This window comes from Trichomycterus rosablanca, chromosome 7, assembly GCF_030014385.1.
Source record: "Trichomycterus rosablanca isolate fTriRos1 chromosome 7, fTriRos1.hap1, whole genome shotgun sequence".
Classification (NCBI taxonomy): domain Eukaryota; kingdom Metazoa; phylum Chordata; class Actinopteri; order Siluriformes; family Trichomycteridae; genus Trichomycterus; species Trichomycterus rosablanca.
The window spans coordinates 36,498,266-36,511,138 of NC_085994.1; the positions used below are offsets into that span (position 1 = coordinate 36,498,266).

At 39.9% G+C, this 12,873-nt stretch overlaps 2 protein-coding genes across 4 annotated transcripts in view; both read right to left on the reverse strand.

Annotated features, from left to right (window-relative positions):
* LOC134317482 (uncharacterized protein FLJ45252-like) lies at positions 1-2,045 on the reverse strand. Its single transcript, XM_062998183.1, has 2 exons — positions 2,033-2,045; positions 1-1,102 (listed from the first exon to the last, which is right to left on the reverse strand). The coding sequence occupies exons 1-2, from the start codon at positions 2,043-2,045 to the stop codon at positions 336-338; spliced, it is 780 nt and encodes a 259-aa protein (XP_062854253.1). The 3' UTR covers positions 1-335.
* Positions 2,046-8,506: 6,461 nt separating this feature from the next.
* Positions 8,507-12,873, reverse strand: part of LOC134318421 (AP2-associated protein kinase 1-like) — a 35,939-nt gene continuing 31,572 nt past the window's right edge. For 2 of the 3 annotated variants that reach the window (XM_062999337.1, XM_062999336.1), the window contains exons 15-19: positions 12,726-12,842; positions 12,327-12,386; positions 10,974-11,129; positions 9,971-10,039; positions 8,507-8,628 (exon numbers count right to left, since the gene is read on the reverse strand). In XM_062999337.1, the coding sequence (XP_062855407.1) occupies positions 8,543-8,628; positions 9,971-10,039; positions 10,974-11,129; positions 12,327-12,386; positions 12,726-12,842 (488 nt within the window). In that variant the 3' untranslated portion in view covers positions 8,507-8,542. The remainder of the gene's footprint in view (positions 8,629-9,970; positions 10,040-10,973; positions 11,130-12,326; positions 12,387-12,725; positions 12,843-12,873) is intronic. The other variant, XM_062999338.1, reaches the window with a different exon arrangement.

Genomic DNA, 12,873 nt, shown 5'->3' on the forward strand with positions numbered 1-12,873 from the left:
AACAACATTTGTTTCATTCATATTCTAATTATACAGGGTGCCAAGATAAAGGCGACTTATTTTCAGCATATGAACTGAGGTAGGCATAGAACAGATTTGATGATCCTGATTTATCCACAATGCATAAAGTGAGGCTGTTTAATCAAGGTAGAGCCACTTGAAGGCATCTATGTGCTTCATTCTTGCCAGCTGTTATGTGGGCGCATTTTCAAGGTACTTCAAGGTACCCAAAAACCATGCTGCGTCTATTAAGAAAGTCTAAAAATGAAATTGTGTGCAATCTTGCATGGTTAAGCCCAGCTGTAGGAGTGAGAATGCATTGTCTTGGTTCAGCCTTAGTGCTTTTCCTGAGGACCTTTCAAACGAAAGGGTGCAGCAACAAACGGATCATCGGTAGTAACATCTGGTCCTTCATAATGTCTGGAGTATTTTGCTAAAGCCTGCGGTCGAAAGGGCAGAGGTGCCACTTGGTCAAGGACGCTCTGTTCGTGGCTTCCATGATAAGATGGAACCTTCTGAGCTGGTTGTAACCCAGGTTGTTGGACTGGATGAGCGTACACCATTCCCTCTGTTTTCTTTCTCATTCCGAAAGGCGCTTGAAGGAAGATGTCTGCTTGTTGAGGTTGAGTTGACGGACGTGGAAATGGAGCATTTGCAAAGACGTCCACATCACTAACTGCTTCTTGAGTTGCCCTAAAGGGTGCTATGGAGAAAATATCAGGATCAGGATTGCTGGCAGGGGGCAAGTGGTTTCGTGTTACACCCTGTGATGGCTGGGTAATCATTGAGGACTCTTGGACAGCACTTGGTGGTGAGTCAGAGGACATCGGAAGGTTTTCTGAAGTCCCTGCCTCTTGATCTTCATCTTCATCAAAGTCTTGCAACAAAGGCCTAGAGCCACTGCAGTCAAGGCTTGAAGATTCAGGCCTTGTCCCATCTGTTCTGCCCTCTTCCTCATTATCTTCATCGCTGGAATGCAGCCAGTCCTCAGTGGTGGCATCCACTTCATCCCCTTCCAAAAGTGCTCCATAGCCGTTAGACTTCTCCTTCGCCTCTGGAGGACAAGAACAAAAATAGGCATGTACAAGGTTGAGCAAGAATACTTTAATTTAGTAACCAGTCTTAATTTTAGTAACCAGTCAGCATTTTTACTGATCTCCAGTTTTTAATTTGTTGGTCAGGGTCCTGAACCTATCCTAGAAATATTGGTTCGAGAGTAAATGTGGACGGGTGGGGATACATCGTGGAGATTTCTCCCCACTAATTCACACCTAGAAGCAATTTAGAAAAGCCAAACTTCACAGATGTTAACTCGTGGAAGGCTGAAACCAGAGTCACTGAGGCTATGTGACAGAAATACCACTTGCTGGGCCACAGTGCTGTAATTTTCACCCACTATCTGAAGTTTCCCAATTGCACAACTGCTGCCAATCTGGGATTGTAAGGACCAACACATGCTTCTTCCAGGACATGTTAAGCAAATCACTGCCTACTTCTAAACTGCAGCCTTGCACGCTGATTGACGCCTCAGGTTATGTAGAATCAGTTTGATTTGTTGAAGAGGATGCCACCTTTTCAGCTCAGGAAGCAGCAACAATTACGCTGTCTTGGACTCATGACAACAGGTGACTATGGCTCTGGCTGACTTGAACTGAAGATCCTCTAATAATAGCTTACTGCTGCACCCCTTGTTGCCTAAAATATGTTCTGGTTAGTGGGGCCATCCAATGCCTTTTATGATCAGTCCACCATTTTAAATCAATGCATTTCTTCTTTTACTTTTTGGGACTGCTTGCTCCGTCAGTATTAGAAGAAGATGTTTTAAATCAACTGTATGTGACATAAGTCTACCCAGGGTGTGAATGACTTAGACATCAGAATTAGTGTATACAGCTATTGGATAAACCAGCAGAATATTGATGAGGCCAGTTATGCACTTCATGTGGTACTTATAAACATTTTGGATGAACAGTAGTTACCCTCCAGCTGGTAAATGAATGAAGTACATTAACAGAACAGTGCCGAATCTTACCTGTACTCAGCATGTGGGGAGGTATTTGTTTAAAGCCCTGATTAAAACTATAATTTACCAGATAGTACACTATATGTGATACAACATTGCTAGGGTTACCCTTGACACAAGGTTCTTCATATAGAAGAAGTACATGATTAAATGTTACCCTTGTTCTAGATGGGATTAAATATTTTACAATCTAATTTTCAACACAAACTAGATGACTACACAAATGAGCTATCAAAACACACATTAACAAACAATGAGCTACACCAATGCTATGCACAAACACCACCTACATACAACCTTACTACATACCAACTCACAAACACCAGCTAACACAGACAGGTACCACCTACTACAGCCTTGTTTCCACACATTGTCAAGAGAAAAACTGTAAATAAGAATTTCAGCCCAAAAACAAAGTTATATGTTGTTATTAAGAATGCTGCAAACAAAAATGATGTTAAATTTCAAGAAAAGTGTTAGTTTATGTTAAGACTGATGGAAACAAGGGAAGTAAGGTCAGACACGGTCATGGTTAAAATACAGCAACAGAACGAGTCTTACCTTCGAGCTGTGGAGAGTTGGTGGTGCAAGTGGGAAACTGTTAGTACAGCAGCAGACTAAGGTACTAAATTATACATCTATGAAGACAGTCTACTCCCCTGGTCCTGTTGTAGAACAAAATTCTACCACTAACTGCTTTCTGTACAGAGTCCCTGGAGTCTCACCCTTTCTCTTGCTAGCTAGCTACTGACTGAGAGGGGATGTCTTAATAAGTGGTTTAAAACAGCTTATATTAGAAAACTGGAAACTGGAAGATACACGTACACCAGAACAAAACACACAGGGTAAGGTCCACACCTAAATAATATCTGGTCAGTCTAATATCTGGTGGCCTACTTCAACTGATGGACAGAAGATTAACCAACAGTACATACTAATTAATTACCTACAGACCATAACTGTACATAATTATTCACCATTCTACAAGGTGCACCTTTTTGGTACCTAATAAACACTAACATACGGTCATGATCCATTCCAATATCCTTACCTGCACAGCATGGATTACCATTCCTCTACCATGTTAGTCTCACTGATGTGCAAAGAATGAATCACAATTCAATTTAGGCTGTAAATAAAGGGGGGCTGGGTGTAAAGGAAAGTAATATGCTGTCTGCTCAGAATCTTTTCCTTCCTTATTGATATTCTGTATATGTAATGAAATATTAAACATAAGCATATTAGATTGCTTTCATTATTAAACAGTCTGAAAAAATTATTAAAAAGCCCTTTTGTTTAGATGTAAACCAGGACAGTCTTGGACAGTCAGGACAGACTTTCAGTGATCTGTGACTAAATTGAATAAAACTACATAATCAAATAGATAAAACAGTGTGTGCAATAGAATCATTAAATGGCTTGAAGGTGGTGACACAAACCAAAAAAACAGGAGAGGGAGCTGGAGGTGGCAGACATGAAGATGCTGCTATCAACTGACTGTGTCACATTAATTATTCATGCAAAATTATTTTACACACACAAATGTTGCTTAACAAGCTGCACATTTTAAATGCAGCTCAAGTGCATATACTATTTCACTTTTTAAATGTTATTATATCTGACTGATATAAATAGGGTGATCATGATCGTGCTTGGCGCAAATAAAGCAACTGCAATTAACCATGCAGCTTCAGGGCAGAAATAAAGCAGCATAGATAAGATACCAAACAATTTGTTTTTGTTTTAAATGTAAAATTTTAATATTTGTACCTTGTAAAAATGTAGGGAGAAAAAAAGATTGGACATTACTGACAAAACTGAGACAATTGGTGATCCACAGGGCTTTAAAATCGAATAACAAACTCCACATACTCCTGACATCTGTTAACATTTACATGTTTATTCACAATCCCACTTTTTTTTTAATTCATAATCTTCACTCATCATCTCATAAAAATAGAAGGAACACATCGATAGATCATACATCCAGCCATTTATCCAGCCTGATAAAACATCTGTGCTTAAGTACTGATCTGATTTCTTTATTCTCATGATGCTGACCGGTACAGTAAGCTTTACACAGCAACACAAAACATGTGGCTATCAGCAACGCTGAACTACTGAGCCACACTGCGCCAAGTCCAGGTGATCGCAAAGCACTACAGCGGATTTGCATAGGTCAGCCACATTAAGACTGTAAACAATCGAATGGTAACAGCAGACAGAGGGACCAGGCAGCAAGATGCTGACAATAATATATGAGTCTCAGTTACCTTAAACAGCTACTACATTTACATTTACTACAAATAAATGAAATACAATTTGGAATTAATATGGAATTATCTGATGGGAAACTTTTTACTACACTAGATATCACTGACTGTACATGTTCATGTAAATAATGTCAAGTTACAGTAGGGCTTCCATTGAATGCAACATGCACATAAAACTGATTTTGAAATGCAAATGTTAAATTTTACCAATGCCATGTTAAAAGTTACAGCCGTAAAGTAAACTGTGCTCTTTCAATTGTGAAACCTTTGGATATCTGCATTACTTATAATGTGGTCTGATCATGATCCAGGTCTTAAAAACGAACAAACACATTCTGTCCAAAATAATGATACCTGGTTACACTCGTGTCATTAAACAACACTCTGCTAAATCATGCCCAGACCAGCAGTTCTAAGCATTCTCAGACGGACTGGCCAAAAGGTCAGTCTTGTTGGCTGTTCACATGCATTAATATCTAAGAATAATATAATTTTTGTATAGAAGTATGGGTTGCATCTCTATGTGTTACTGCAGCAGTAACACACTAACTAACTAACTAAAATACTAAACAAACTATTAACTAGATATGAAATTGTAAAAACTGTGGATTAAAGAGCTGGTGTGGCCTTTAAAATAAGCTAGAAAAGCTACATTCTGAAGGGTTTATTTTTAGGATAAATGATCTAAAAATTCAGCAAATACGTGTATGCATTCATCATCTCTAATTTCAAGGCTTGATCCAATTAATTAGCTGTAGTATGAGCTAAGGTTTGTCATGCATGAAATCCTGGTCTGAAATTCCTCCCCACTATAGTGTCTAATTAGATTGTTATTAAATACAATAGATCATATGCCTTTTCCCACCCTGGACTTTCCAAGCCTGAATGATTAATCAATCTGTTAAATAAAGACATTGCAGGTAAAACTAACTGTGTTCTTTGTTTAAGCAGAATGTGCTTGTCCATTAATAAGACTGAAACTTTAACTTTTCTTTCTTAGGAAATTGTACAGTGTTGTTTTTTACTCTTTTGCAACTTAATGGAAATAAACCATGGTGATTAATGCTTAGTAGAATCACACATTAAGAAAAAGGGTATGGACCTCAGGAAATCAATTCCATCATAAGCCAAGTAAAATCAACAGAAATTACATAAAGTCTCGAGAAAATCACGCTCTCTTTCTCTCCCTCTTATAGAACGATACATTATAAGCTGTGGTCCATTATGAATTCACAACGACTATGCCTGTCCATTCTTTGATATTAGAAGTGAACCCACTGGCTGCTTTGGTTTCATTTAAAGTAAAAAAATAAAATAAAAAGAATCTTAAATCAGTTGTTAGAAGCGTAGATCAGATTGGAATGTTTCTTCACATATCTGATATGAGCAGTCCCATGATAAAATACCCAGGGTAGGGACAATCACTATAAATGGGATCACAGCCAGTGTTAAAACAACTAATGAGCAAAAGCAGGAGAAAAATCCCTCCTTCCTTCAAGCACTAGAACTCTGATAGGGTAAATTAATGAACAAATGAGCCATACTGGTTTACCACCATTAGCAGCACATTTACCCACTGCAAAGTGTGAAGAGTCATTATAATAAATTAAAAATGTTTTAATCAGTTAATAATATAGCAAGAGAGAGAGAGAAACAAAGAGAAAAAATAAATAAATCAGAGATTAGAGCATTTTCCACTGCACATTCGGAAATGAGAATTGGCTACAACTGAAACCAAGGTTCATCATACCGAATCAAACTTTACTATAATCTATGCATTAACAGTAAGCATAAACAATTTGTTAGATATTCACTCACTCACTTTCTTAATCGCTTATCCAATTAGGGTTGCGGGGGGGGGGGGGGGGGTGACACAGTACCACACTGGATGGGGTGCCAGTCCATCGCAGGGCAGACACATACACACACACACACACACACACACACACACACACACACACACACACACGCACACACACATACACCCATTCACCTATAGGGCAATTCAGTGTCTCCAATTAACCTGACTGCATGTTTTTGGACTGTGGGAGGAAACCGGAGCTCCCGGAGGAAACCCACACAGACATGGGGAGAACATGCAAAATCCACATTAAAAATTAAAAAAATTGTGCAACCTGGACAATGCACAAATCCATCATCGCAGAGCTGCCGGGTTTGAATATCAGCAATGGTGAGCTAACATAACAGACTACTGCACCACCAGAGCACTCGCAGATTCAAATAAGAGTGGCTATTAAATCAGCCTAGCTAGTGGCAAATACAAAACCACTGGTCTAGTAATCTAGTACCAGGTGCCTGTACTATGTGCAGTGGAAAATGACTAACTAAAATACTAACTTACATGGAAATATAAAGTCATTATAACAATAACACACACAATTTATCTACAACACCATTAACAGCTACATTCAGTTGAAACACTTGGTTCTGCATCTTTCAAATGGAGCAGATATGCACATTTGTACACAGCTTTCAGAGCTACATCATGATATAAGCATCAGAGATGATGCTGTTGACTTGTAAGCAAAACATGGACGATTTGATCCAAAGTCGGTTCAAATAATAAAAAAAGAAGCACAGGAAGCAAAAAATGCAAGCACAGCATAGAAATGAACAAACAGATGAATAAATGAAGACATGCCAAATGGATAAATGACAAAAATGTGAGCAAATGAGCTGAAAACGTAAATAAAGATAAATATCCAAGGTCTTCACAGAGTTGGTCTTAAAGCACATATACAGCAGCGTAGATACTTTGAGTGGTGGAATAGCACCCGGTAATATTGCTGCTATGTTCACTATTGATATTTCACATGCAGAGCCTGGCAAATACCCAATACTAGATCTAAGATCATTCCAAGCACAGCAGGCAAGAGTATATGTCATCACTGTACTGCAGTATGATATGTAATCTCAGCAAGCAAGGATGTTTAGTGGAGCTTGGCTAAGAGACTTCCTGTATACTGCATTTCCTGTACCCAGTGGGCCTGGACAGGCTGAAATATGCTACTAAAACCATGCAATGTGAGAAGATCGGTGTGAAATCTTTGGACAGATCAATTCATCAAGATAGCAGCTTTTTATTTTACAATATTGTGGTTTGGTTTAGATATTCGGATGGCTCTTGTCTAAAGACCCAGACACATTAAGCCAACATCAAAGAACCTGTCTTACAAATCAGACCATTACCATCAGTGCTTGTCATTTCATGGCCAAAATTCCCTGATCTTATCTGAACGTCATAAAAAATGACCGCCCACAAACTGTTGGTTTAGCAACTGTAGCCAACATATCCAGAAAATTCAGAAGCCTATGACTAGCTTTTTGTTTTTTACCTAATCATACCAGTACTTCCACTGCCAAGGGGAGCCTCAGACTATCACTCACCTCAACACATGCACAGTCACTGGCTGCTGAACACTATACTCTATGCGACATCCGCCCCAACATCATAGCAGACTCTGCCAATTGTGTCTAATGGTAGCCTGGCCAGGTTGGTAGCACTCCTGAGATTCGAACTTGTGAGCTTGAACACTCGGCAGTAATGATCTAGTGGCCTAAACTGCTACACCAACACAGTGCCCGACTGTTTTAGTTTACTAATAATGTCATAAGGTCCATGGTGGAAGACAAGAGCAATACAGGATTGCCTGCCATTGCCATGTATTTTTCCACAGACTTGCACTATGCAAAACTACAACTGTATGATTACTGTTATCATGAAATACCTTCAATTTTGACCCTGCAACTGGCAATTAACAATGACTGTAAATACCTGCATATAGGCACATATCACCCTGAACTGTGGCTGGCTTAACAGTGGCAATGTTCAGCCACCAGCACTCACTAGCAGACAACAACCAACAGTCAACTTGGTGTGTCAGGACTATTTAAAGCTCTGGCGGTCCGCATGGCTGTACGGAAGAGATGTTAATGCTGCACTGCTTTACGGACCAGGTACAAATGAAGCGTGTTATAGAAGTAAAAAATGTATGGCGCAACAGAGGCAAATGGAAAACAGGATACGGATGTGAATGACAAGACAGACATGGAAGGAAAATAAGAGGTTCAAGTCAACAGAAGGACTAAACAATCTCTGGGATGCAGTAATCAGTCCATAAAGTTCTGTCTTTTTTTATTCATGATCTAAACTACAGCTTTGTTTCTGAATTGCACTTTTCCCCCTGTACGTATCTCTGTCCCTCCCTCCCTGCCTCTGTGTCTTCTACAAGTCGATGAGCTGGTCCACCAGCAGCAGGGAGCAGGCCAGATTGGGTAGATTGGTCTCTGAGCTGCCACTGTTGCTACCACCTAAACATACCAGAGAGAGGTGGAAAGAAAGAGAAAAAAAAAGAATGAAAGAGGGCAGATAGAAAATCGGTAGAGAGAATAGATGGTAGTAGTGGAGGAGAAAGGCATGGAGAGGGCAAAGCCAAATATGATCAAGGAACCAAAAAATGTTGCAAGCAGGTAAAAAGCAAGAAATTAAAAAAAGAAACATTAGGTCAACAAAAGTGCAGTAAAAATAAATAAATAAATGTGCATTAGAAAGAAGAAAAATCAAGATAAATGTAAGTAGAGGTCACTTGTAAGTAGCTCCAGCATTTCAGATAGTGTTCATGTTTTGCTTCAAGTTTTCATGTCGTGTTCAAGTTTTAAAGGTGCAGCTTGTCATTCTTGTTGGCAAAAAAGTAAAACACACATACATACAGTGAGTTTGAAATAAAAATCTCTTAAGGACTAAATGGACAGTCTGGATGCTAAATGTCCCCAACTTTGTTATTATAGGCTCAACCTGATTATAAATGCCACTACATTTGACCTAATTAATCCTAGCTTTTCCGATTTTAACTCCAAATATTAATTGATACCTGAAACCAATCTTATAGCATCCCTCACAGTGTCGGACCTGACTCCCTATGTAACAGATAATAGGACTGAGGTGTGATACATGATGTGTTCACATGCAATATCAGTGTCAAAATTGCATACTTGCAACATCTGATTAAAAACAATGCCAATCCAATTTAATATAGATCTCTCTTGGGGTGGTGACGGCACCAGCGACAGTGTGAATGCAACTGCAGGAGGCTTAACCAAGGCAGAGCAATACTGTCCACCACAGAACTAGACGAGGGAACCCAGCAAACCAGTAGCAGCAAAAGACGGTCGTCTGCAGCCACAACACTGGAATGTCTCCAGCGTTTACCATTTGAGCCCGAAAACAAGAACTGAGCAACACTACAGAGAGCTAGCAAAGAAGACAGTTAGAAAGTCCTAATCCCCAAGCTGAGTCACAGAGGTATGCTTATAAAGTGTTACCTCCAACTTTAGCTAGCAATGTTTTGATAAGGCACAGGGAATGCTTTGAAGTGTAGCTCAAATACCTTCAAATACCATATATGTGGATTTAATACTTGTTCTGGGTGGTTTAGGAGTGTTTTTACTTTTTCGACAACAACACCTACACACTGCACCTTCAAATACCGCTCTAAATACCTCAATTTCAGTGTCACCAAACATACACTGCTCCTAAAACTGTCACCTTCCCGGCAAATTCTTATGACGTAATGACAGCATCTTTTTTGAGACGGTTAAAATTAAGTTATGATAAATCGAGGAGATGAATAGAGGCCATGTTCCAGTACCTTACCTTGACTTGGGGTTTTAGAGATGAGAACTGGAATTGGGTCAAACTGGCTGTCGGGGACTTGATCTGAAGCTGAACCAGATGCAGCGTGAGCGAGGCAGGTTAGATAAAGAGCAGCCAAAGAAGAAAAAGAAACGGACAGAAAGAGAAGTAATGGTGAAGAATGGAAACAGGTCAATCTGAGGCACAAAGCTGCAAATACTATATGTTTTTATTTCTCTGTATAATTTATGTTACAGTTATTTATGTATTTGTATAAATATCTGGGAATCTTGTACCCGCAAGGTTCCATGTTTCAGAGATTAGTAGCAGGCTGATCAGGTCTATGTATGGAACACAGATGGGTAAATGTTCCAGCCTCTGAAAGATGGTTCTATGAAGTACTTTAAAGTATGTGGTAAAACACTGTATGTAATACTATGGAATACCAGCACCTTTCTTAATGGATAGTAAAAGCTCAGTTTAAGTCAAAAGCTTGTGGACACCCCTCCTAATTATTAACTTTAGCTGTTTCAGCCACAACTTCTGCTGACAGGTGTAAACAGCTCTGTTCCAGCATGATGGTCCCCTGTAAACTAAGTCTGGTCTGTAAAGAGTCTGGCTTGGTGCAGAGAAACTCCAGTGGACTGGACTGCACATAGTCGTTACCTCAATTATATTAAACACCTTAGTTTAGTCTCAGTGGGACCAGTGGCCTGGTGGAGTACTCTACAGACCCATTTGGTCATGTCTTAAAGACAGAATGCTGAATACAGAATTAACTGCTTTCTTTAACTGACCAAGGAGTGTTAGAGGAATACAGAAAGCACAGTGTGTTTTCCATGTGTGTTAAAATATTCACTATAATGCTTCCTCGAGGCACCACTGATAATTGTTTTGCTTGGTCGCATAGTGACACTTAAGCTTACGTCCATAAAACATGAAAGAAATAAACTAGCTGTTTGTGAAGATTTTAAGGAATTAGTCCTATCGCTCATTACAACCTCAGTCTGGGTGTTTATCTTACCCTGATAAAACTGTGCATTGCCCACTGGAGCTGGAATGAACTGCTCCAAAGACGAAGCAGGGGTGGAGGACATAGGGGAGGACAACACCTGAACCCCAGGCGTGGAGTGAGAGAGCAGGGGACCGCCGAGCAGAGTCTCCCCTCTGCCCAGAGGATCTTAACGACAAGATGGAGGAAAAGAAAATACAGGAAAAGGGCAGGAATGTAAGGCAGAAATGAGAAAGAGAGAAGATAAAAGGAGATGTTAGTTGAAGTTTGAAAATGTCTGCAGATTCACACTAAGTGCACTCAAAGGCAGCTAGGGAACATTCCTGTCAAACCACGACTCTTAAATTCATTATTGAGCTGTGGTGAGTAAAGCAGTGGAACTGCGTTTGATTTCCTGTGCAGAATTTGCATGTTCTTCCCGTGTTCATGTGGGGTTTTTTCCAGGGTTTCCTCCAACAAGTCCAGAGACGTTCAGTCAGGCCAGTAGGAGCTACTACAAATTGCCATAAGTATGTGGCAGAGATAGCTCAGTGGTTAAGGTACTGGACTATTAATCAGAAGGTTGCCGGTTCAAGCCCCACCACCGCCAAGTTGCCACTGTAGGGCAAGACCCTTAACCCTCAATTGCTCAAAATCATGTCCTTACATAATTGCAAGTTCTAGATAAAAGCATCTGCTAAATGCTGAAAATGTAAGTGTGTGTAAGTGTGTGTGTGTGTGTGTGTGTGTGTGTGTGTGTGTGTGTGTCTGCTCTCTGATGGACTGGCAGCCTGTCTGGGATGTTTTGCCTTTTGCCCAATGAATCGGACCCACCACAACACTGATGAGGATGAAGCAGTGGTAAGACAGACAATGAATGAATGAATTCATTACTTGATTTTACATTTATTCGTTAACCACTATTAACCATGACTTCTGCCACAAACAAAATTGCAATAATACTGTTATTTCCAAACTGTTGATGTTTCTATTTAGTATTTAAAGCAGACAGATGAACAATACAAAGGTGTACAATGACAAAATTAAATTCTGTTAGACACTGTCTGTGTAATGACCGACCTTGTGGACAACCTTGACAAACAATATCAGTGCTGTCATCATTGAAGCAGCTCACACGAGCTAGTTAACAAGTGATGGCAGGAAAAGACTGTTCCATCTGTTTAGATTATAGGGGTCATGTTCAGACACAGGTCAATATGTTCTAATTTACCATGTTCAAAAGAAAATGACACACCAGATAAAAGGCAGATAAAAACAGCCACTAGGTATGTTTTATTAGGTTGTGGTTCTAAAACAGCTGTAGCTTCTGCTTGGTTAAACATACATACAGAGGGCATTAATACAGATAAAGGAATTCACACTGACCTGGCAACACAGGATCAGCGTGTAGTGACTCCAGACCAGGAATCAAAGGATCCATCCCAGCTGTGTACAGAAAGAAAGAAAATGCTAATATCCAGGAATATTATGAGAGATAATAAAAGCATTTCTGCTTAATTTTAATGCTAAAGTCATTATGCACTGCTGTAGGAGATGAATCGACTAAGTCACTCATGTGGTTACACACAGATGGAGGGACGAGGGGGAAATTACGCTTCAGGCTAAAGAGATACAGAAGCAGACATAAGCAGAGAGAAGAAGACAGATGAATGAATGTCGCCTGCATCTACAGGCAAAAATAACTGAGGCAGCAGGATCGCTAACAGGATTAATTTCTTATAGCAGATAGTAGAGGACAGGAGTGGGCAGGCAGATGTGGTTTACCGTGGCTGGAATCTGCCGGACTGAAAGGGTCGTTCACTGGAAGGTCAGGGATAAGCAGGGAGGAAGAGGAGAAGGAGGAGGAAGGCTCTGGAGACTTCAAGCCTTCTATTAACTTCTCTACTCATCACGAAATATGAAGAAAAGAACA